General features: G+C 33.3%; 1 protein-coding gene across 7 annotated transcripts in view; it reads left to right on the top strand.

The window, feature by feature from the left end:
• Nucleotides 1-23,833, top strand: part of LOC116340281 (anion exchange protein 3) — a 37,789-nt gene extending 13,956 nt beyond the window's left edge. For 4 of the 7 annotated variants that reach the window (XM_031766707.1, XM_031766732.1, XM_031766725.1 and 1 more), the window contains 12 exons: nt 12,206-12,377; nt 12,986-13,367; nt 14,816-14,939; nt 15,862-16,245; nt 16,357-16,500; nt 17,714-17,962; nt 19,941-20,138; nt 20,235-21,880; nt 21,959-22,018; nt 22,157-22,351; nt 22,443-22,671; nt 22,763-23,833. In XM_031766707.1, coding sequence (XP_031622567.1) covers nt 12,206-12,377; nt 12,986-13,367; nt 14,816-14,939; nt 15,862-16,245; nt 16,357-16,500; nt 17,714-17,962; nt 19,941-20,138; nt 20,235-21,880; nt 21,959-22,018; nt 22,157-22,351; nt 22,443-22,671; nt 22,763-22,837 — 3,858 coding nt within the window. In that variant the 3' untranslated portion in view covers nt 22,838-23,833. Of the gene's footprint in view, nt 1-839; nt 1,177-1,243; nt 2,682-12,205; nt 12,378-12,985; nt 13,368-14,815; nt 14,940-15,861; nt 16,246-16,356; nt 16,501-16,814; nt 16,854-17,713; nt 17,963-19,940; nt 20,139-20,234; nt 21,881-21,958; nt 22,019-22,156; nt 22,352-22,442; nt 22,672-22,762 lie in introns of those variants that run through there. The other 3 variants (XM_031766740.1, XM_031766745.1, XM_031766752.1) reach the window with 3 other exon arrangements.
• Nucleotides 23,834-24,300: the final 467 nt, after the last annotated feature.

Raw genomic sequence — 24,300 nt, forward strand, 5'->3', positions numbered from 1 at the left:
TTCTGAACTTTGTGCTTGTTCTATGCAAATAAATATGACATATTACTCAAGTTTGAACAGATTCGAATGTTGGGTTGTGTGATAAGATCCTGTATTTGGATCACAAAGAACACAAATCATCAAACACTTTTGCGAAATTCTCGAAAGAATACTCAGAAATAGAGCGAAAGAGATAAATAAACAATTTTAGTCAATGTAGAATAGCAAATGAATTGGACAAAAGTTTATTTGAATCATCAAAGCAAAGAAAATAAACAATTGCAGACTGAATTGAGCAACAGCAAAGGAAAACCGACGTGTAACGATGAATACGAAATAATCTGTCGTTAGCAATGAAAATTAATTACATCATCGTTAGATACTCAGATAATTGAATTAGGTGATTCAAAATGGCTATTCGATGCCATCACCTTGAACATTTATCGTATCGAGCAAAGCGGATCATTTTGTTCTTTAAATTAACGGCAATGACTTGTGCCATTTCAAGTGTGCCGAACACCCTGTGTGTAAGCTCATGGCCTCTTCGCTGGACATACATGTATGGCTTTCATATTTAGTTGTTGGATTTTGTTCAGAAAATGTTTAATACAAGCAGACATTGTATGCAAAAAGCACACATGTCAATATATCGCGCGCAGATAGAATACAGCTAGTCGCTGTATCTACGAAAAAACGTAGATACAGAATTCACTTCTCAAAACTCATTCGCATATACACGTGCCACATAGTTGTTTCGATGTGTATATGGTTGTATATAATATAAATATGGATGGGTAAAGCAGAGCAGTCATGGTGCACGCTTGTGTTGTCAGTTTTCTGGATAGAGTGAAAGACAGCAAGCTTGCTATGCTAGGCTTTCCAGCACGAATTTTCTGTGAGGGGGAAAATGCACAAACACACATACACACAATCAATGTATGAACGTCATTCCGTTATGAAAGCACACAACAACAACAACAACAACAGCAGCAGCAACAGCAACAGCAATAACAAGAGCCTATCCATCCAACAATGCCATCGAACATTTTGAGTTCTGTATCAAATAGCAGTTGCCCCTAAATCAGACAGGTTCTGCCGCTCGCAGCATGAACATTTGTTTTCTTCATCGCGGCACGTTGCTCGCGTAAAAAAAACTCAGTCAATTTCATTTTCAATCCAAATGGTACATGATTAGACGTAAGTAAACGTGCTATTTGATAGTTTGTGTCTAAGTTTTTATTGACTGTTTCTAAATAAATTTCAGACTCCGAAACGGAAATAAACAAACAAATGCTGTCGTTTCGATTAAAATCTCGAAATGGTTACCTCAACACATACAAGTGGATAAATTTAATTTAATATTCAAACTGAGTGATTCCACGTACGTTTAACGGATAACAATTTGAACTAACAACAAATGCGTCTATTCATTATTAATTCATTTCAATTGACTGATTCAATCTTCGGCCTTTTACTCATAAATTGCGGCAGAAAACCGAATTCCAATTATTTTTCTATTGATTATTTGCGATCAAAATAGAAAACAATAGTGCGTACAATTGCTTCTTTAACAGCAATAACATCAAAACAAGTGTTATTTAGACCGAGTAATATAAAAAAAATGACATCCAATGTGTAAACAAATTACAAACTAATTAATTAAAGTGTGTAAGTAACGGTTTGACGGTAACGAACACCGAATTTCGAATAAAATAAAACGAGAACCAAAAAATGACGCGCAAGAAAAAAAACTTACATCAATTAAACATTGAACCAACGATTAATAAATCAATTTCAATATTATGCCAACGAATAAACGTGGCTTAATGTATTCGTTCGTTCAGTATCGTTGTGAAAAAGCAAGAAGCTCATTTTGTGACGAATTTTTACATCAAATGATATCAAAATTCAAATAATTTATTTGAGGATAACACGATACACACACACACTGGATATACCGAACGAAACAAAAGACAATCGAAAAGTTTTTATCTCGATTGCCATACAACACATGCATATCAGATAACAAATTAGAAACGACCAATAAGAATATGAAAATTCGAAATACATAACAACAACAAAAATATAAGTGGAATAAAGGACAACGATCGAATAAAAAGTAAACCTATAGAAAATTGTAGCCAATTTGTATGTGGATTTCTGTCTGAGACCATAAATTGAAGAAGAAAAAAAATTCAGTCGAGACAGAGTTGATTGACATCACAATAAATCAACAATAAATCCAATTAGATGATATACATACAAAAAAAAAACTATCAATCCCTCAAAGTTAATAAGAAAAGAGAAACAAACACCTCAAAAATAGTTTAATAACATTGTTCGACTACGTGTAAAAGGTTGTTTTTACATTTATAATTTAGTATAAACGATTGATACGGAATAATTTTATTTGAATGAAATCGACCAAATACATCAAAAACTGACATCCGAATCATACACACATTCGAAACGGAAGAACTAATGGTGATTTTTCAAAAAAAAAAAAATGATTTTGAATGAAAAATAGTACATGGAAATAGAAGAAAGAGGCACCAATAGAGGAACCAATACAACAAACCACGGAGTAACAAAATTCGAACGTATTTAAATTGTGTACAGTGTTTGGTGTTTAATAAGAATCGAAAACCGTGGCGACTACTGACGTTCATAATTCATTACCGACTGAAGCAACAATTGACTTGGTAATGTGAGCCGTTTATTTTTCACTTGTTATCTCATCATTTGGCAGTTTCAGAGCAAAAGAGATTCGAATTTGTGCAGTGTTCTTCACTAGCACTGGTGATGGTTTAAAAAATGGGTACAAAAGAGACGAAAATCTTACAAAAGGCAACAAAAAAGAAAACAAGTATAAAATAAAGTATTCGAAAGCTCAAAGAATGTTTTTTCTTTGTTTGCTCATGAAAAATAGATGGGGCATGCCTTTCATGAGATTGAGCTATATAAAAGAGATTCCAACAGATAGAATAATGCGAAATCCAAGCGAATCCCAAATCTTCGCAAAATGAACATTACAATTCTCGATTTATCACTCTCATTTCAGCTCAATTTGAAAGAGACAAGCTTTCGTTTGTCCTGGGAAATTTATTGTTCGATATATCCTCTTGCATCTCAGTTGTTCGTTGTTCATTTGATATGTATCTTTGAGAAAAAGCACAAAAAAGAACGTTTACTACAATGTTATCTATGGATTCGTATTTGGTGCTTGATGTTTTTCCTTCTTCTTTTTTTTTGAAGCGAAAACAATTCATGATATTCATCTTGGGAAAATCTTATTTTGTGCAACAGGATATTATTTACCACAAGATCTCTTTTGCTCCGAGCTTCACAACTTTCAATGTAATCAAATTAAAAAAATGTACGACAACATCATACAAACCGCTTAGTTAAAAGATTAGTGAGTCATGCAAACTTGTTTTTTTTTAAATTATATATCAAATAGTATAGTGCATGTAGTTATTGGTTGACATCGTTGCATCGCAGCTGAACAGTTTTGCATGACGGCTGCTATTAAAACCATAAAAAGGACATGGTTTAGATAACGTTGTGATTTATAATGCAAACACCGAGTGCATGCCATCATGATAGACACCACTCACGTGGTCAGTTCCGTAAATTTGCCATCAAAGTAATCGAATGGATACGAAATTCATTGGCATTGGGAAGGAATGAGGTTTAAAAAATCATCATATTTTATTTCGCCTTTCTGTGTTTTTATTTATATTTTGAGTTTGTGTGTGTGTTTGTGTATTGATTTGATCGCTGGAGATTTGTAGTCACAATATATTAAGCATTATCACTCAATCGCACCCTCATGTTCGTCTCATCATTTTACGCTTTCTTTATTTTCGATGTTTGCATAGTTTCATTACACCCATCTGTTTTATGTCTGATCTTTAGGCAAATTTCCATCCTCATGTTGACACATGATATTTACTTATTTCAAATATCCTTTTTCAAGCATGATTTCCTGTTGCTTTACACATACCATCTGATTATATTTGATACGCTTCCGAAATATTTGCTACGAAAATACATATTCTCATGCATAATTTCTGCAGAATATCAAATAAAACAAAGTAATATTCAAATAATTGTTTAGTTCTTATTAAAGACGATAAGAGACACATCTAGAGATAGAGCATTTTTCATATGCTCACGAAGTGAATGTGTGAAAAATCATTTTCAATTAATTTATTGCTTGAAATTCATTTTTCGTATTTGTGTGTTCTGGGTAGCTCTGCTCTACATCTAACTGATAGATATACTTTACGATGAACATTATTTAAATCATGATAATATTTCCATCCTTTTTCAACGACCCAAAGCTTTAGTCTAAATGAATATTTTCTTCGCGGTTTCATGTAACGAAGTGAAGTTTTTTTTGTTCTATTAACATAATAAATTTTACATAAATGATGACGTGAGCGCATCTGGTAATGTGGTACGCATTGAGCTTGGCTACCATACTCATTTACTGATTTTTATACATAGGTATATATTTCTTCCTTTAATAAACGGAACCGTTTGAAAAGGGGCTCGTATTAAAATTGGGGTTTCAAATTGGATTGCGTTTTTCTTCTGATGGTGAACCAAAGAGAAAGAGAATATTTTTCATCCGTTAAAATGATATATAAATGACAATCAATATTTATAAGTGATGTGAGCATTCTATGTCTTTTGATTTTTTTTTCATCTGCTTTTTTGATGCTCTGTTAAAATGCCGTACCAATTTGACTGTGAAAACGGCCAAAAAAAAAAAGTTGATATTAAATCTTCTTAAGTGCCGACTCAATATTGTCGATAGAGTGGAGAAAAAAAAAGACGAGAAAAGCCGAATGGAGTATTTGATGTGTGACAAACAACACAATCGAGTTACTGCTGACTGCGTTAAGATAAAGAGAAAAGTCGTAGTAAGCGGTAATGGTTTTTGTTTACTTTCTTCGCTGGTGTCAAATCGAATCCATGAAAAGTAAAAGTCTAGAGTGCATTTTCAGTGTCATTTCTATACGAACGAATGAAAGCAACATCATATCAGGAGTAAAACACAACCAAATATTGATAATAACGATAAGAATGACAGCGTTTGTATGTGACAGATTCGTTACATTTATCCATCACTATTTCTTGCTATGACGAATAACGGAAGTTCACTGTCACTGTACACACTCAACAATTTATTTGTATAAAGCATATCACAATGTAACTTTGTTACACAAGAAGATATTTGAGAGGCAGCTCAAAGATTTTATCATGTATTTATGTAATTTCAACGTAAAGCTCCTTATTCTTATGATTTTTCGACAGTGCGATAGAATATTTGTCAAGAATTGCCAGATAAATTCATAAGTGCTTGTGGATGGGGGTGCTTGTTTTCAATTATTATCGTGCAAATGGAATAAAGTCAACTGTGTATTACAGTGTGAAAACGTAAGAATAACATTGTTCTGCCATTTTATGTAGAAAAATGTTATAAAAATTGTCAAGTATATAATCCAATAGATCAACATTTTATGAAATATTTAGTTGAAACAAATTATAATGAAACATTCAATATTTATTAAATTACTGTGTCGCATGTCACCACAATCAAACGCATCGACCAAACGAAACATTTATAGCATCGCTAGTCAGATAAATATTCATTATTTGCACGTTTTTCGCAGTTTGCGTATCGTATATATTAATGTTGTGTATGACTATGGCAAAATGTGGCAATATTGTGTTACCGAGTATTAAACAGTGCGTGTGCCAATGTGTATAATGGCATTAAAGCGGTACGAATTTTATTCTTAGAATGAAGAGATATTCAATTCGGTTGTGATGTTGACAATGTTCCAACACAACGGAACGACCAAAATGCCATTCAGCCAAATGTGTTCAAATTGTATCGATTCGAATGTCATTAGGTTTTAAATGGCTGAGATTTGAATAATATGTTTTTGAGCCGTTTTTATACAAAAATAAAACCCGTATAATTAGTTGATGGCATCAAAATAATGAATTCTCGAATTTGCTACAAAATAAAGTGATACACACTTTCACAATATTTTTTGTTACCAAATGTATAACCACAAAACTTTTTCCGTAACATTTGAACAATTCGTTATGTTTCTTTCTGCTAAATTATTTTCACATTCCGTATAATGATTTTTACGGTACTACCGAGTTTTCCAACAGCCACAGTAGCAACAAGAACAACAAAGAAGCAACAACGGTAGTTGGTGACTTTCACTTGTGAATTGACTGGATGTCAGTGCTTAACGCTGAACGGGTAACAACAGCATTCCATTGTACCGTAATAGTTTTGTTCGGTCTTGCGTTTCGGCTCTCGCACACACATGCACCTCGGTCAAGGTCATACATGAAAATGGAAATGTAGCAATGAATTACAACTTGAGTGCCGTTCATTTTGGTTCGGCGCTTTTACTTTCTGTGCATGTATTTGAATGTATATAGTGTATAGTCCTTCGTACATTACATATGTACCATATTGACATAGCCATGTTACAGTGGTAGTTCCGCTTTCATATATTTTAGCACAGAAAATACTCCCTTTGCGAACCAATGCAATATACAACATACAATTCCGTTTTGGCTGTGTGAATTTTGAATTGTAATCAACCATCGCCAGGTACAGGCGAAAACGTATTTTGTCGCACATAAAATGAAACAACCGTTTCGAAAATTAGCGTAAAAATAGAAATTTTTTTTACCCTTTTTTTGTTGTTGGTGGTGTGCTTTTTTTGTCATTCTTATACTGTCTTGTTTTTTCATCGTAACATTTTCCCTTTTTACTTCGTTAAAAACATAATAGCACTTGTACGTTTCACGGTATGATTAAAATTATCTTGTGACTCTGGCCCGACAAAAAAATGTTTCCGTTAAAAAAATGTTTGCGTTGAACTTCCGAGTTCTTCTTCGAGGCATTATCTTGTTGTCTTTTGAAAATTGGATCACTTCAAATCTATTGCATGTGTTTTCTTTACGGAAGTTTTATTGCATGTTTCGGCAAATGAAAAAGATATCCGAACATAATACAAGCGATATATGCAAATGTATGTAATAAACTTTACGAAATGTGCATGTACGTTTGCCGTTTCGATTAATATTGTCGTGTACTTGATGTGCGACTTGATTTTTAGGTCAATTTGATTATAGATCAGGAAGTGACAACACAGTCGGAAATTGAACTTTTGTATTTTCTATGGCGTGAAATGTTTAACATAAGTCTCAATCTATTTAAAGTATTGGATCTTAAATCAAATATGCAACGAAAATGTATATGTTTTATTCATTATTCAAATCTCATTTTTACTCCCCCATGTAATATTTTATTTGTGTCGAACACAAAGTTACTAAAGATAATCAATTTATGCGTGTGCTACGTTCGTCCGAGAAGTCATGTCCATAGTACAAATCACTGACAATGTTTTGTGATCTTATCAAAGTGTTCACGTATATTGACAATTCAATATTGATAAAAAAAAGCGAGCGAAAGATAAACGTTAAATATTAAGTAGGGAGCGTGTATAATGATGGTTCGGCAGCCAATCATTTCTCTTCAATTCCGTTCTCAAATCATCCGTTCATAACATGATTGCGGTCTAATCGCAGTATCGCAATGAAACGTTTATCTCACTCAGCTATTTGTTATTGCCAAGTTGAGTTGGTGTGATTCACACGCAACGAATACGTGGGTGGTCGTTTGTAATGCGAAAGTTATCATTATAACCATACAAAAGATCCCCATCGTTGAGCATCGATGTGCAATGTATCTCATGGAAGTGTATACATATAAACAAGTTTGCATCTTTTCCTCTGATTGAAGTGTTATCTTTAACTTTTTTATTTATTTATAAATTTCTTTTCTTTTCTCACGCTTTTTGTCAATCAGCGTTAAACGAGACTTTCCGTATATTTGACACAAACGGGATATTGCTCGAAAAATGTGAATGAATCACGGGAAATTGAACGTCTATTTCGATTTGGTGAGCAACGATAGTTTTTATCGCATTTGTATGCCCAAGCTCTCAACCAGATCAACTATGTGATTTATTGTGTTACACACACGTACAACATTATAGTGTCAGTGTAATAACTTTTTATTCGATATTTTATTTAGTTTTGTTGATTTTCCAACGGTCAGCCATTAGAATAGCGGAAAATCCCAAACATTGATACAATGGTGGAAAACTTACAATGAATTTCAATATATATAAAAAAAATGAACGGTGATAACCATCAAACGAAATCCAGTCCATATAAAAAATCGACGGCCATATCATTAAGTTTTCGTGCTGCAACGTAAATTGCCATTTTCAATGGATCCACTCTAATGATTCGATTCGGTATGGTCGATGCTATAAATGGACAAAACTGAATACAAAGACGTGTTTATAATGAAAGGGAACAAAAACATGAAAATACAGTTAGAAAGTGAAACGAGGTCCGAATATTATTGTGAAAGTCAATGTTAAATAAAAAAAAGAATCGAACACTTGTTTGCTTTTCATGAATAAATGAGACTTACGTGATCCCGAGCACAAGATTTTGGATCATCTGGTTTAACGGGCACACAAATTTGTGAAATGACATTGAAGACTCTGGATTGCAAACCGGGCATACCAAATTGAAACAGTTCCCCCATTACCAAGGCCTCTTTTCGGTTTCACGTTTTTTTTTTTTTTTGAGTATCAACAGCTTAGTAACTTTTGATTAAAAGCATTCCAGTCAAACAGATTAACCTTAGGCTTTCTACTACGTGCATTGATTGTCGTTTGATTCAAATGGACTGAGGAGAAAAGAAACACCAGAAATAAGCTCATACATTTGATTATCTGACATTAAAAATCAAAATCGTGAGATGAAAATATATCCATTGATGAATATCATAAAAACAAAGCAGATTATCTCCGATGAAAATATTATTGTCTCATCAATTTGTTTCATTTCAACCGCACAATGAGTCGCGATAACATTTTTTATTCAATTTTTTTTCACTACGCATGAAGTGGATTTTTGAGAGCTTTGACAATTACATTCCCGGTCAAGGCATATCGATTGGGTTGGAAAAAAAATGGTATGCATCTTTACCTTGGATTTAAAAAGCAAGCACAGTTTCGGCAGAGATGTTTTGAAATTCCTTTAAAATTGGCAAAAAAAATTACAAAAATAAACGATAAAAGCATTACAAATATATGTACTATATACTTACGATGAATACGTAAAACTTCATCTAAATTTGTTGATAGCAGAGGTTTAAATGTATTTTTTTCCAAAAACCGTAGCCATGTTTATGTTTGAAAAAAGCTTTTACACCTGCCAATTTTCACAAATTACCTCAGCAACAAACTCTCAGATACACACAAGACACAACGTTTACGGCATTTCAGATTAACACTAATTTGAAATCTTGAAATTCTAATTCTTGTTAAGCAATTGGTTGGAACAAATGAATCGAATTTCAAGTTGACAAGTCGGATTTGAATAAAATGCTTTTCCATGGAAATGCTATAACGACATATATTCAATATCAGAAGTAGAAAAAAACCCGCCTAGATTCCACGACGTCATGTGGCTCAACGAAAATGTTGAAGCACAAAAATTGCCACCAGCACAAATCTCAGATCGTGAATCGTGATTGGATTTTTTTTTATTAAAAAATATGCGACATTGAAATTTTATCAAATTTTATTCACAAAAAGTCCATATATGCGAGAAAAATCAATATTTTTCACTGAACATATCGAAATTCACAGAACTGGAATAATAAAATTGTCAAGCAAAAAGCCGTTATTCAAATATGTAGTGTGGAAAAAAATGAAATATATATCCAAAAAATATTCCACTAAAAATTCGTTTCTCTTTTTCATGACTTTTGTATTGATAACATTTAATCAATCAATTAGATCCGAAATGAAAGCAATTAAGGATTCTATTGTATTTACACAGATAGATTAAATTCACGCATTTTTATTGGATTAAATTGCCTTTTACCATACGTTTGGTGTTGATAGCACTCTGTTAGTTATAAATCTAAATGAATTTGCTGTATGAAATTAAGCGAACGAAGAAAAAAAAACATCAATATTTAGAATTGTCCACACACTGCGTCCGAATAGTTTTATGGGAATTCCCCAAAGTGGTGAAGTCTAACGCTTCTCTGCTTTAAGGCCAATGCTTCTAAAAATGGAAGAGTCTCAATGCACATATTGTTACTGTTGCTGTCAAGCGCGTTCATGATTTTATTGTTTCGTAACCGTCGCAACGCTGTCTCATTGATGCGCTTGTTGATTACTAGTGTGTATGCTATACGGCAGTTAATCGTTCGCTACTAATACCGAATTTAAAATTAAGTACGTCAAGCTTCTTTAGATCTGAAAATGAGACTCTATTTAGTAAATTGGAATGCGCACTCATTTAATTTGTGTATCATTCAACTGATTTATTTAGGATCTGAATGGACTAATGAAAATTGCGAATGCCTTCTCCATGGCCATTTCAATAAAGTTGATATTAATTCACCAACATCTGTATGTACTCTCTCCATTCGACTCTGTGTCCCTTTTTCCACAAAATATTCTGCAAACACTGTATTCGATTTTATATTTAAAAAAGAAGAAATGAAAAAAGTTCATGCACATAGCACGACGACCAAATAAAAGTTTATTAAAAACCAACACACACTTTATTCCAAATATTTGGTTTTGCCATTTTCTTGGATTTTCTTTAATTAATCGCAAAAAGTGAAATTGAGCACATATAATAAGCTCATTCGCACTTCCCGCACTTGGCATACAAATCACAAAATCAACACAACGAACAAGGTCAAATGGAACGAATGTTACGCGGAAAAGCCAACGATGCCGAAAGCATTCTACTCCAAAACAAAAATGTTTCTTGAGACATTGAACTGACGATAGAATATATATATATATAACGGCAAAGACTTTTCTTTCCTCATTGATTTTTCTTCTTTTTTTTTTGCATATGAAAGTCGTGTTCTCTCTGCGTGTGTTTTTTTCTTGTTTGGAAAAAATTACCGAAACGAAATGTGAATATGAATTGTTTGCATGTACGAAACCTGGTACTTCTGTGTTACATATGAAAAACACTTTTAACGCCAACTGCTGATGTTCGCACGCTCAACAAGATACTTCTCTTCATTCATTTAATGGCCGTGTTTTTTTTTTCTTGTTATTTATTATAACCATACACAATTTCAAATAAATGATTAAGATTCTGTACAAATACAGAGCAATACTTGGTTTATGAGTGGCAAAGAAAATGAGCGTTCATGTATACAATGCAATTGTTTGTGTGTTGGTTTCCATTGAACGAGATGAGAATAAAATTTTGAAACAAACATTTTTTTATGGCAGTCAAAGTGAAATGATTCATTTTGATAAATGTAATTCGACACTTGAAGTTATAGATGAGAGTGCCATCAATTTAATGAGAGAAACAACGAAGTTACCGCGTGGAAGCAATATAATGTCGGGAGAAATGACGACAGTGCTTGTGGTTTGTTTTAAGCAAAAAAAAAAAAAATCAGAATGAATGATATTTGCTTGTAATAAAAAGAAAGAAACAATCAACATATTTTACATTTACCTGCTATCGCAGACACTGATTTATTTCATAAATTTTTTACTAACTTTTCGTCTTGATTTTATTCAGTATGTTTGCATCCATTTGTACATAAACACCCTTTTATTGGCTTTCATTATATCTGTTGTGTACAACAACACCAAAGGAAAGAATCACTTTACTTGTCTAGCTCGTTCATCGATTACCGTTCAGCGCATTTATACGTTGATATGGATTAATCGGATTTGTAATCGTAGCTTTAGCATTATTGATATTAACTGTGTAACAATCAAATGGACAGATTTACATGGGGAAACCAAGTAAATGGAATGAAAGTTGAAAAATGGTTTACACAAAACAAAATATACATGCACATATACATAGTGTATAGGTTTAATAGCACACACCTACAATCATATTTGTGTACACACATATAAAAATAAATGTCACAAAGTCGCGCCAAAATGTTACGTATACAATTTATTCATGATATCACACGCTGTTCAGCTGTCTTGTAATCACATCATTTGATTTTGTTACGATCACATTCTACATATGAATTCGGTTTAATCAAACAATAAAACGAATTTTTTTATGTTCTTTATCTTTATACCAGACCGACGGCAATGGAAGACCTGACGAGGTACAGTTGGATGCTGAAATGGAAAAAGTATTTGCCGGACCGGGTAGTCGAGAGAATAGGCAAGACAAATTCAATGTGGCACAGCTCATCGGCGATAGCGAGACAGGAGAACGTGATGCCCGACTTAAGGATTATGACAGCGATTGTAAGTGGTTTTTCTTGTATTTCTCAATGTTTTTTTTTTTTGCCGAATCAGTGTGTTTTTTTTGTGACTGTTTTATTCAATGCGTTTCAAAGAATTTTGCTTGCAGTGTGTATGAGAAAAAAAAAACGAAGATGTAGATGAATTGAAGCAAAGAAAAAAGGGAAAAAAGTCTCACATTGACTGTCACCGTTGTCGCATTTTCATACATGCCATTCATCATAATCGAAAATAATTCAATAGAACCAGTCAAGAATGTGTCTAACAATCTGTCTCAAGACACATTCATTTTGTTCACGACCAACTTTGAATTTGGACTCTCTTTGATTAGTGACACCAAATGAATCTCAAATCACATTGACACAGATTAAAAATACCAGCCAAGCATTCCACATCGTTTTGTATCTGAAACCAACGAATCAAATCAAATCAATTTGTTTACATGTTCATAACCTTGCCAATAGCAACAATGTTTCATCCGTTTTTTTCTTCTCCTTCTTCCATTACAAAGAGTTTTCAATGTGTGAGACAAATGGCGTTTCCACGTTTTTCGCTTTTAAATTGTACTTGATATTTGCAAATTCATTGTCATTCAAACATTCTGCTTTCAGCTCATCGCAGTCAATCGGTTTCACATGCCGCACGTAAACCACTTCTTAGCTCAATGAAACGAAAAGACTCGAAGGAATCAACTTCTACGCCATCAGCATCGTTCGAAACACCAAGCCCAACGTCAACGGCAACAGGTACACCCATAACATCACCCCAAAGAGATCTATCGATTCGAGAGGAAAGCAATGAGGAAGCGATTGTGTCTGAACGAGCCGGTCACAGCGAACCACATTCCGATTCGGATGATACGGATGAACGACGCGTGCAATTCAACAAGGCAAAATTGAAAATTGAGGCAACCGGTGAAATTGAAGAAACGGAAATGGCTGAAGATGTTGACGAGGAAAAATCAGAGGAAAAAGATAAGAAAAAACTCAAAGGGTAAGTTATATAGCTGATGTACACATTTTTATTCATTTCAAACGATCTTGACACTAATTGGTTTCATAAGAAGCAAAAAAAAACAAATGTGAATCAATTCGAAATGAAACGAAACGGAAAAGAATATATTCTATATTTTGAATAAAATGATGACGAATCAAATTAAAAATGTTCGTGAAATACGAAATTGATGACAAGGTATGCGCAACGAGAAGCACTCACAACTTTTTACCATTCAATTCAGTTGACTATGCCTTTTGCTTATCATTCAGTTGGAACAGAGGGAGGTTGCCTGTTGATAATTGTGCATGTGGTTGCATTCTCATGCGATTTTCCGACAGAGATTTACCCTCGCACACAACAGTTGATAGTTGTAGTACATTCGCAAGCTGCTATCGATTTTCGTTGTAAAGTGCGTCATCAGTTACTACGTTCACCTATAAATGAAAGCTTTTTTGCTTGTATACACAGTATTCTCGTATACGCTCTCTCTCTCTCTCTCTGTACACCAGATCCACATGCTACAATAGATAAAACAACCCATCAATATCTGTGTGAATATTTTTCCACAACATCAAGGACTTCACAAATTGGCTAAATATTTCTCACTTCGTTCATATGCATTCGATTCGATTGTCTTTATTATTAATACCAAAGTGATATTCTTGAGCTTTCTCAATAATGCTTGAAAAGCGATTTTATTTCGACGATACAAGAATCAAGATTTACATTTGCATGGCACATCTCGAACTCATCGTTATGTCGCACACATCAAGGTCATTATACTCATTATACAGATAAAAGAAAACTCATCGGAATAAATATCAATACAAATTTGATATTTGGTTATTCTCTAGGTTATTCTATCTATGGTTTAGATTCCGTTTCATTTTGTTTCGTATTGTTTTATTATATTTTACTCTTTGCCAATTTCACATCCGTTCATACATCAGAGTTTTGGATACTTTTTGTTTATTATTGTAAATGGTTCCATAAATTTTGTTCGGAAGCATCAACTTTGTCAATTTACCCTTTCGAAGAACTCACCCTTACATTTTAACGCATAAGGCGCAAAGTAGAGTATGTTTTTTGAGAATTTGACTTGGATACGGTCGATAGATTTGTCTTTCATGGTCTATAGCTGGGGAATCTGTCCATCACCCGAGGAAAAAATTTATGAAAAAATGCCGTCACATTCTGAGGTAGGCTCAGATAATTTAAAGGAGGTTTATCCACACATCTTCCTTGTCTTCATTAAAAAGTGGAGTGCGTTTTTGGTCCAAAGTTTTCTGCTCCATTGATGAAACCCCACCTCTTTTTTTGCTCTCTTTTCAATATGAAACTTACAAAAATACAACCCAAAAATCTGCATTTAAAAAACATACTCTGCTCTTCGTCTTATCAACATACATCTATATCTAAATGATATTTTGTTTATGGTACATTAGGCGTCATCAACATTATAAGCGACGGAAGTCCTCAATTTCACGACCTCGTCCTCATAACCGATCAAATGAATCTGTCCGTCCCGAAGGTCGGATATCGGTACAGCCCGAAGACCATGTTCTTAAGGTAGGTCAACATTAATATACATGAATTATTTACAAGCTTTTCAAAGATAATTCCGGCGACGTGCACATAAAATTGCTATAAATAAATTTGAGTTGATAAAACAAATTATGGCATTTCACCTGGGTGAATCACTTTTCACAATCACATGCGACAATTTGCACATTGACTCTTTGCTTTGATGGAAAAACAAGGGGGGTTATAGCGACTATTGTTTGGCTAACAATAACTTGTCTCCATTTTTATTCAATCGAATTTTATATATTTATAGCAATTGTCATTTCTATTCTAAGCGCTCTTTTCAAAGCGTCTGACAATTTTCTCGTTATTATGAAAGTGAATTGTGTAATACACAATGTGTATTCATCTGGTACACTTAGATTAGTATACTTTTGAGTAACTCTCACTTACTTTTGATGAGTCACAATCATCCTTCTATTTAAAGACAATTTCATACATGTAATGGCAAAACCTTAAAAATGCCAAACAATTTTCATGAGAATGAATAAATGTATCAATCTATTTCGAGCTTTTTCAGAAACGATGACTTATAATATCTCTTTAAAAAAATTCCAAAGAAATAAGTTATTCCGAATTCGGTCGAACTTAATGGAATTGCTTGAATTGGAAAAGTTTTCGTAAAAACAACATAAACTTTTTCTCTCTTTTTTTTTAAATATTTTTTCTTCTATATGTATGCATATATATTTTATGTTTGCTTCATTATTTCAAACCAAAAAAATCTATATAAAATCAATGTCATATCCAATGAATAAAAAAAAAAAAACAAAATGCTTGAAAAGTTACAAGTCGATAGAAGAGCTTTGAAAGAAACATGCATCGAATTTAGTCAATCGATAGCGTTGTCAAATGATTAAAATAAATACTTGAGGATGGAAAATCAATTTTATGTTGAATTTTGCAGGAATCGCATATGGATGACTTAATGTCACATCGTTCCGATGATCCGCGAGCTCTACGTCGTCATCGAATTGCAGCAAGTGAAAAATTGCGTGCACAATCATTACTATCATCGCCATCACCGAAAAAGCAATTCGATCATAGTCCACACGAGGTATTTGTTCAACTTGACGAATTGCAGGGCATGGATGAATGGAAAGAGACAGCTCGATGGATTAAGTATGAAGAAGATGTTGAAGAGGGCTCAGATCGATGGGGTCGTCCGCACGTTGCGCCATTGTCATTTCATTCATTGCTCAATTTACGTTTGTTCCTCGACCAAGGAATCGTTTTGCTCGATTTGGAAGCGCGAGACTTTCCGTCTGTTGTATACAAAGTCCTTGAAACGGTAACACAAACTATTCAATTTGATTTAATATCGATCGAATGGAATTTACTTTTAATATAATTAAATGACTTTTATGTTTTTTCGTTTTTTATCAATTTTTCACCCAAATAGATGGAAAGCAAGGAACTAATTCATCACGATGATTTGCCGAAATTGTTGCGAGCACTTTTACTTCGACATCGACATGTTAATGAAAATACATCGGCATTTCCATTTGGTTCGCGACGAAAATTTAGTAGTTACACAAGCTTACAGGTAACTTGACCATTATTCCATGAATTTTGATTAAAACTTCATCAACATTCCATAACGCATATTCAGCACATAACCAATTGAATGAACGAATGTAGACAATATATAGATGCAAAAGAAAAAAACATATTATTTCAATGCGTGAATATTAGTGTATTATTTATTTGTTTCTCACGATGATACCGCCCCATACCAAAACGATAAAAAAATCCATCTATCGCAACCATTGAATTCCAATGCAAAAAGGATAATAGAATTACTATTCAAGAGTAGAACTATGGAAATAATAATTTAAACAAAAACAAAACTTATTTTAGAGTTTATCTCAGCAAACGGATCATCTGATTTTCTATTCGGTAATTTTGAGTATTTTGTTTTAATTGGTTTTGCAATTTTTTTTGCTTTATATTTTTACCTTATTATTTCATGCTTTTATTTATTTGCAAAAGCAGTATAGAAACTGTATCGTTTTTTTCTATCAAATTTTTATGTAATAGCACTAAAAACGGAAGCTTTTGATTTTTATTTTGACTAATTGTGTTGTAATGAATTTTTATTGTAATACTTTTTGAAGCAAAGACGGTAAAATTCAATTTATTACGTGTTCGACCGTATTTCGAAATGGATATTTGCGCTAAGCGTGTCTTATAATCTTCATTTATTTATATATTTTCGTCTGTGCAGCACATTGTTTTCAAATTACAGTTGATGTTGTTTAGTCTTTATATTTGTAATGTATTCATAGTCATATGACAGACACTTCATTTTCAAAATTAATTTGTTGCTGGTGTCACTGTAGCTTCAACAACATTTCAAGTTTAAAAGAGAAAACGAAACGATGTTTTAAAAATAAAAACACACGCACACACACACACACAAACACGCGCACTGTGCAACAAGAAACATTCAATTATGTTGAATGTGTATAATTTAACGTTAGTTTTATTTTTATTATGTTACGTAGATCATCATCACTTAGTGTAAATATTGTAGTAAGTCATCAATCATCATTTTTGATCCGTGATGTATATCATGCTCATTTACCATAATTAAATCGACCATTCTGCATTTATTTATTTCTATTTCTTATCAAATGAACGCTAAAAAAACCACAACCTGTTTTCCTCAACAACACATAAACGAATCCTGTGTGGTCTTGATCTGTCTGTTCCGTCTCCGCCGAATACAAATAAATAAACAAACAATAACTACACAGCATTTATGGGATGATGAAATGCGTAATTTAGCAAATGGCAGTTTAAATACGTGTGGTAGCAATAATTTCAATAATATTCACAACAACAATTGCAATGGAATCAACGGGCACGGTGATGAAGCTTGTATAAATAACAATCATAACAATCACCTGAATCAATGCAATGGATCTGATAAAATACCGTCCGAACTGTTTGCTATTTCATTTGGCGAACGAATGCGACGACATTCATCAATGTCTCATCGAATCGTAATGAAAATCCAATTTCAATTCACTCAAGAATTCAACATGAGAAGCTCGGAAATTGTGTTAACCGGCCACATAAATTCGATTTGATCCGTTCAAATTTTATTCAATTAATTTTCCAAGCTTCTCATCATTTTTGTTGAAATCAAATCGAAAATTGTTCTTTTCTTTTTCATTGAAATACCTCTTTTTGCTTTGAAAATAAATTCTGTTCAGTTTTAATTTTGTTAAACCTTTTTTCGTTTTGTGCAATATCGATGATTTTTATTGCAATCGTTAAATTAAATACGATTTATTATCGCGTACAAACATGCTATAAAAACGAATGTCAATTTTCATAAACAATTTGAACAACAACAAAAAAAGAAACTTTCTTTTGAGACGCCACAGGTATAGAAATACAATAATTTCAAAACGAAATATGCTCTCATCGAAAGTCGTTCGCAAGAGTTAATTCCACTGAAAGTTATTTTTAAAAAGCAATTCACTTCAAGTACCTATCCATCAAATCACTTCAAATTTATGCTAATTGCATAAAAAAACTTTTTCATTTTATATGACTTCCATCATATTTTGCAAATATCACATAAAACATGCGTATTTGATGAAAAAAAAAATCTAAACGAAAATCAAAACGATGTTGTTTAACCAACAATAAATCATTACCTTTAGTTGGAATTTTTTTTTCTACAATTTTATTACAAGAAAAATGGCCATTAAAAGTACATGAAGGTGTACACTGTACATATTTTATTAACCTTTGCAAATTTCTATATAAAAAAAAGAATGAGCATGTTCTGAGTGCTGTATGGATTTCAAATGAGTAGGTAGAAAGCAGCATTTCCATAAGTAATTTTCTACCGATTTTAACAGCGCAACGATCCCAGCATAAACATACTCAAAGTTCGACCAGACAGTAGCAAGAAAATGCAATTTATTATCATTGACTTGTCTTACTTGGTTGCATTTTCAGCTTTCATAGAAAATCATTTGAGTATATGGATTTTTCTCAACATTTGCATCGCCGCCGCCACAATGTAGTTCAGTTTATCTTTGGCTGAAATGTGCGTCGAGCGGCGGATGCGTCGTCAACACCATATGAAACTACATAAATTCAAATTATCATATTCATGAAAATAAAAGGAAATTGTTCATTTTCGTTTGTATGTGCACCATGTAAGAAATAGAGGGCCAGTGGCGGTAGCTTAAATCATTCCTTTAGCTTAGTTGTATGCACATAAAATGGATGAAACTAGGTTACATGCTCATAGGCTATTTACTTCCTTTATTTCCTGTCTTTGCTTGCAATTGTGTATACTCAAGCAAATCTAATAAATATACATAATATCGCAAAACTGCAAAATATTTTTCTGCACTGATTGCGGTTATTCCATCGAACCAAACAAACGACAACAAATAAAATATCGCCTGGGACATATACTTTTGCGCCATTATTATTATTTCTTGTTGTAAAGTTTATCAGAGCACGCGACTGTGCAAAACCGAATACGAATTGCATAAATATATTCGACGGTTGTCACTATGTTGCGTTTCACCGACCATAAACTGATTTAATATAGCAATCAATAACCTTTTGTGATAACACACGAGAAGACATTTGTATGGCAACTGTGTGGCTTTTCGTTTTTCTACCGTTTTGTTCTATATTTTCTTTCCCTTTTACATGATTTTGTTGTGTGTTGTTGTTTTTTTTTACACTTATTTTATTTATCTAAGGATACTGGTATATATTTGACGGTGGTTTAATACCGCAAAATATACTCGTATTACTTATCGGTTTGTTTTTGTTGTGTGTGTGTGCTTCATTTCGATTTGCTAGTCCCTTGTATAATTTGATTAAAAATTTAGCTTTATGATTTATCCTCATTTTATTTGGTGTAGTAAATATCTTCTTACTTTTGTAAATGATGATTAATGTAATGATGATACTAATGTTGTTTCTTTCGTATTGAATATGTAGAGTTTGTCAAACGATTCTAAGCCGAAAATTGTACCAGCTTCCGAAATCAATGGCCATGCTGGGAGTATTTCAACAGGAGATACCCGTATTGATATGCGTGAAGAAACGTATTCATCGTCTCAGGAGGATTTGAAACGATTGCAAAACGATTCGATTCTAAAGCGAATCCCACCGGGAGCTGAAGCCACTACAGTTTTGGTATGTTATCCCTTTTTATTTCGGAGCGAGTTCTTTTTCTTACATCAGACAACAGCCATTTTTTTTAATGAGTTTCATTGATTTTACGTTCATCAGGTTGGTTCAGTTGATTTTTTAGGTCAACCGACCGGTGCATTTGTTCGTTTGGGTGAAGCGATTCATATACCTGGAATAACGGAGATACCAATTCCGGTGCGTTTCATATTCATTTTAATGGGACCAAAATTGATTGACATTGATTATCATGAAGTTGGACGTTCGATTGCCACATTGATGTCAAACGATAGTTTTCATCGAATTGCTTATAAAGCAGACGATCGAAGAGAATTATTATCGGCGATAAATGCATTTTTGGATGATTCAATTGTGTTGCCGCCAGGAAATTGGCAAAATGAAGATTTGTTACCATTTGAAGAATTAAAAGCGAAAAGTGAATGGATTCGTTCACGCAAAGCGAAAGCATTGCAACTAAGAAATCGTGAAAAAAGCACCGCCACATTGGACGATGAGAAAAAATTGCTTGCGGCCCAGGAAGAATCGAGTGACGTGACAAAAGGTAGATCACGTAAAAAACGAGATCCACTTGAACGAACCAATCGACCATGGGGTGGATTAATAAACGATATAAAACGTCGATATCCAATGTTTAAGAGTGATATTACAGATGGTTTGAACAGTGAAACATTAGCTGCAACAATTTTTATGTATTTTGCTGCACTGTCAACTGCCATCACGTTCGGTGGTTTGTGCTCCGAAAAGACACAAAATTTGATTGGTATTCCGGAAACGTTGTTGGCCGCTTCTGTTGTTGGTATGATATTTCACACATTATCGGGTCAACCATTAACAATAATTGGCACAACCGGTCCATTGGTTTTATTCGATGAAGCACTCTACAAATTTTGCTCTTCAAATAAATTACCATTTCTAACGATACGTGTGTACATAAGCATTTGGATGAGTGTTATAGCCCTCATTATATCAGCATTCGAAGGAAGTGTTCATGTTCGAAAATTCACACGATTCACACAAGAAATATTCTCGGCACTCATTACATTGATCTACATTGTTGAATCGATGATGAAGGTACTCAGTGCATATGAAAGACATCCATTAATGGAGGAATACATCTACTCTTCTTGGATTTCAAATAATGCATCATTAACTGATTCAACTGCAAAAACCAATACAACTGATTTGATGATATCAACGCAAAATTTAAATGTTACATCTCATTTTAAAGGTTTAAATTCATATGAGAAAGGAGCAAAAGTGAATCAACCGAATACAGCATTGTTTTGTACATTCCTTACACTTGGAACATTTGCTCTTGCATATTTCTTGCGAATTTTCCGTAATTCACACTTCCTCGGTCGAACGGCACGTCGTGCACTCGGCGATTTTGGTGTTCCAATTGCAATAGCCGTATTTGTGCTGATTGATTACTTTTTACCATCGGTTTATACGGAAAAATTGCGTGTACCTGAAGGACTGGAACCGAGTGACACAACAAAACGTGCATGGCTTATACCAATGGAATTGGATACTATTCCTATATGGCTTCCGTTTTCATGCGGTATACCAGCATTATTAGTATACATATTAGTGTTTATGGAGACGCAAATATCGGAGTTGATTGTCGATAAGCCGGAACGAGGTCTTAAAAAAGGATCAGGCCTACATTTGGACGTTGTTTTACTTAGCTTTTTGAATATGGTGTGCGGTTTCTTTGGAATGCCATGGTAAGTTCGATTTCATAGAGTGACAGTTTGATTTACAAACCATTTCTAATGCCATGTCTATTCAATGATCATGTACAGGCATTGTGCAGCAACTGTTCGTTCCGTGACACACGTATCAGCCGTGACAATAATGTCAAAGTAAGTTGAAATAAAGTTTGTGCGCCCATTTGGACACAGATAGATCGATGTACTAGTCAAATGATTGATTTTACTTTTAATTCTTTTTACATTGAAAAACCACCAAAATATACATAAATGTATTTGTCATTGTCACAGAACTCACGCTCCCGGCGACAAACCACATATCACTGATGTTAAAGAGCAACGAGTATCCGGTTTATGTGTATCAATTATGGTTGGTTTATCAGTTACAGCCGCTCCCTTGCTTCGATTGGTTCCGATGTCGGTTTTGTTTGGTGTATTTTTGTACATGGGTATCGCCTCCATGTCAGGTGTTCAATTCTTTGAACGGTAATTCATTTCGACCACAAAATTAAATCTATTTTGTTTCACTATGATTCATAATTTGTTTTTGTTTTTCGTTGTTTTCGGTGATCTATAGTTTGGGATTAATCTTTATGCCAGTCAAATATCATCCACCCGAACCGTATGTTCGTCGTGTGCATACGTGGAAAATGCATTTGTTTACATTTGTGCAAATTGTTGCATTGGTGATACTGTGGTTGGTGAAATCGTCACAAGCATCTTTAGCGTTTCCATTTTTCTTATTAATGACGGTTCCGCTGCGACAGTATTTAGAACGTTTCTTCAAACCGCGTGAAGTGCATGCGGTAAATGTTTTTTTTTTTTGAATTTTGGTCCAATATGCCAATATTTAACTAACTAATAAATGTTTTTCGTTTAAATATCCATCTTCCATAGCTTGATGGTAGCAATCAGTCGATGGATCCATGTGACGAGCCCGACTTCTATGAGCAATCAGGGATTCCAGCATAGTTCATTGGACGATCGATCGAGGTACAGGATGTAAAAGAAATGAACCAGATTGTATTTTGCATTAAATGGTGCCAAAACGAGCGCAATATTCCCCTCCCCCCATTGACAGTGTGATAGCAACTTATGGAAGTATTCGAACAAACGAAATGAAAATAAACGGATGGACGAGAATGTTTTGCATTTGATAGGAAAATAATTTGCAATGAATATAAATACACCTGGTAACAATTCTTTTTTTGTATACCAATTGCTCATTTGTTTGATGTGCTAAAGAATGGACAATAGCCAAAGCATCTAATAATAATTATATTTTTCTTGGATGTTAGATAAATTGAAAATGATTTAGAATTAGTTTAGAAAAAAAAATGTTAACAATTGCCAAATAATCAAATTTAAATTAAATTAGAGAAAAATAAGAAACAAAGTTGACGATGCGCAATGAGAAGAAACCTCACTCTTAAAACTGTAGATAGATTGTGAAACTAAACCCATTACTATATTTTTTAAAAGAAATCATTTCAAATATTCTATTAGAACTAACAGAATAGCGGGTAGAGAAACTTAGAAAACACATTAAATTAGTATTATAACTAAAAAATAATGAACAGATATATAAATATTAATATATATTTTAATTACCAAAAAACCAAGTGTAAATGTTAGACTCAAAGCAGCAAATTCAATTTTCCGAACACATTTTTTCTCACAAAAGCAAATGAATATTTACATATTTTTGGAATAAAAATATTTTCACCCATTTCAATCAATCAAAAGAATGTATCAGGTGGCGTTGGCGAGGGAACAGTAAATAGTTAGACAAAAAACAACAACAACAAAATCGACTGATTTTACGATTGTCCGTCAATCGTTTAGTTTTTCGAAATATTTGAGTGTTGATAGGCAACTTTTCGAAAGAAATTCAATTTTTGGTGATGCTTACTATGTTTACTACATAAAAAAATAAACGTTTCCATTACACATTACTTTCGACAACAATGAATGTATCTAATTAACTGTAAGCAAATCTAAATATATATATATATATATTTTCAATAAACCACAAACGATCAATGATACTAATTTGGATTAAGTTAATTGCTAATTAACAACAATCGAAGAAACAAACTACCTAATTATAGATTATAACTACAAAGTTCTAAATGAAAATAAACTATGCAAAATCAAAAGGAAATATATACATATATATTTTAAAACGATGAAACGATCCATAAAGCAGAGAGCAAAAAAAGAAAACTTTTAAACTTCAATGGTACAAAATATGTTCGGACTCTGTTTTTTTTTTTTAATTAAAAAATGGACGTGCCGTGAATTTGCAATACAATTATCTTTCAGATTTGAATGGGTCAGAATAAAAATCCGACTTGTACGCAGAGTCTATAAAAGTGGAACACAGCGTTTTTTTTTACATAGAATTGTTGTTGTATTACAACAAATAAACTATG

Source organism: Contarinia nasturtii, unplaced genomic scaffold, assembly GCF_009176525.2.
Source record: "Contarinia nasturtii isolate CC-2019 unplaced genomic scaffold, AAFC_CNas_1.1 Cnas_scaffold_129, whole genome shotgun sequence".
Classification (NCBI taxonomy): domain Eukaryota; kingdom Metazoa; phylum Arthropoda; class Insecta; order Diptera; family Cecidomyiidae; genus Contarinia; species Contarinia nasturtii.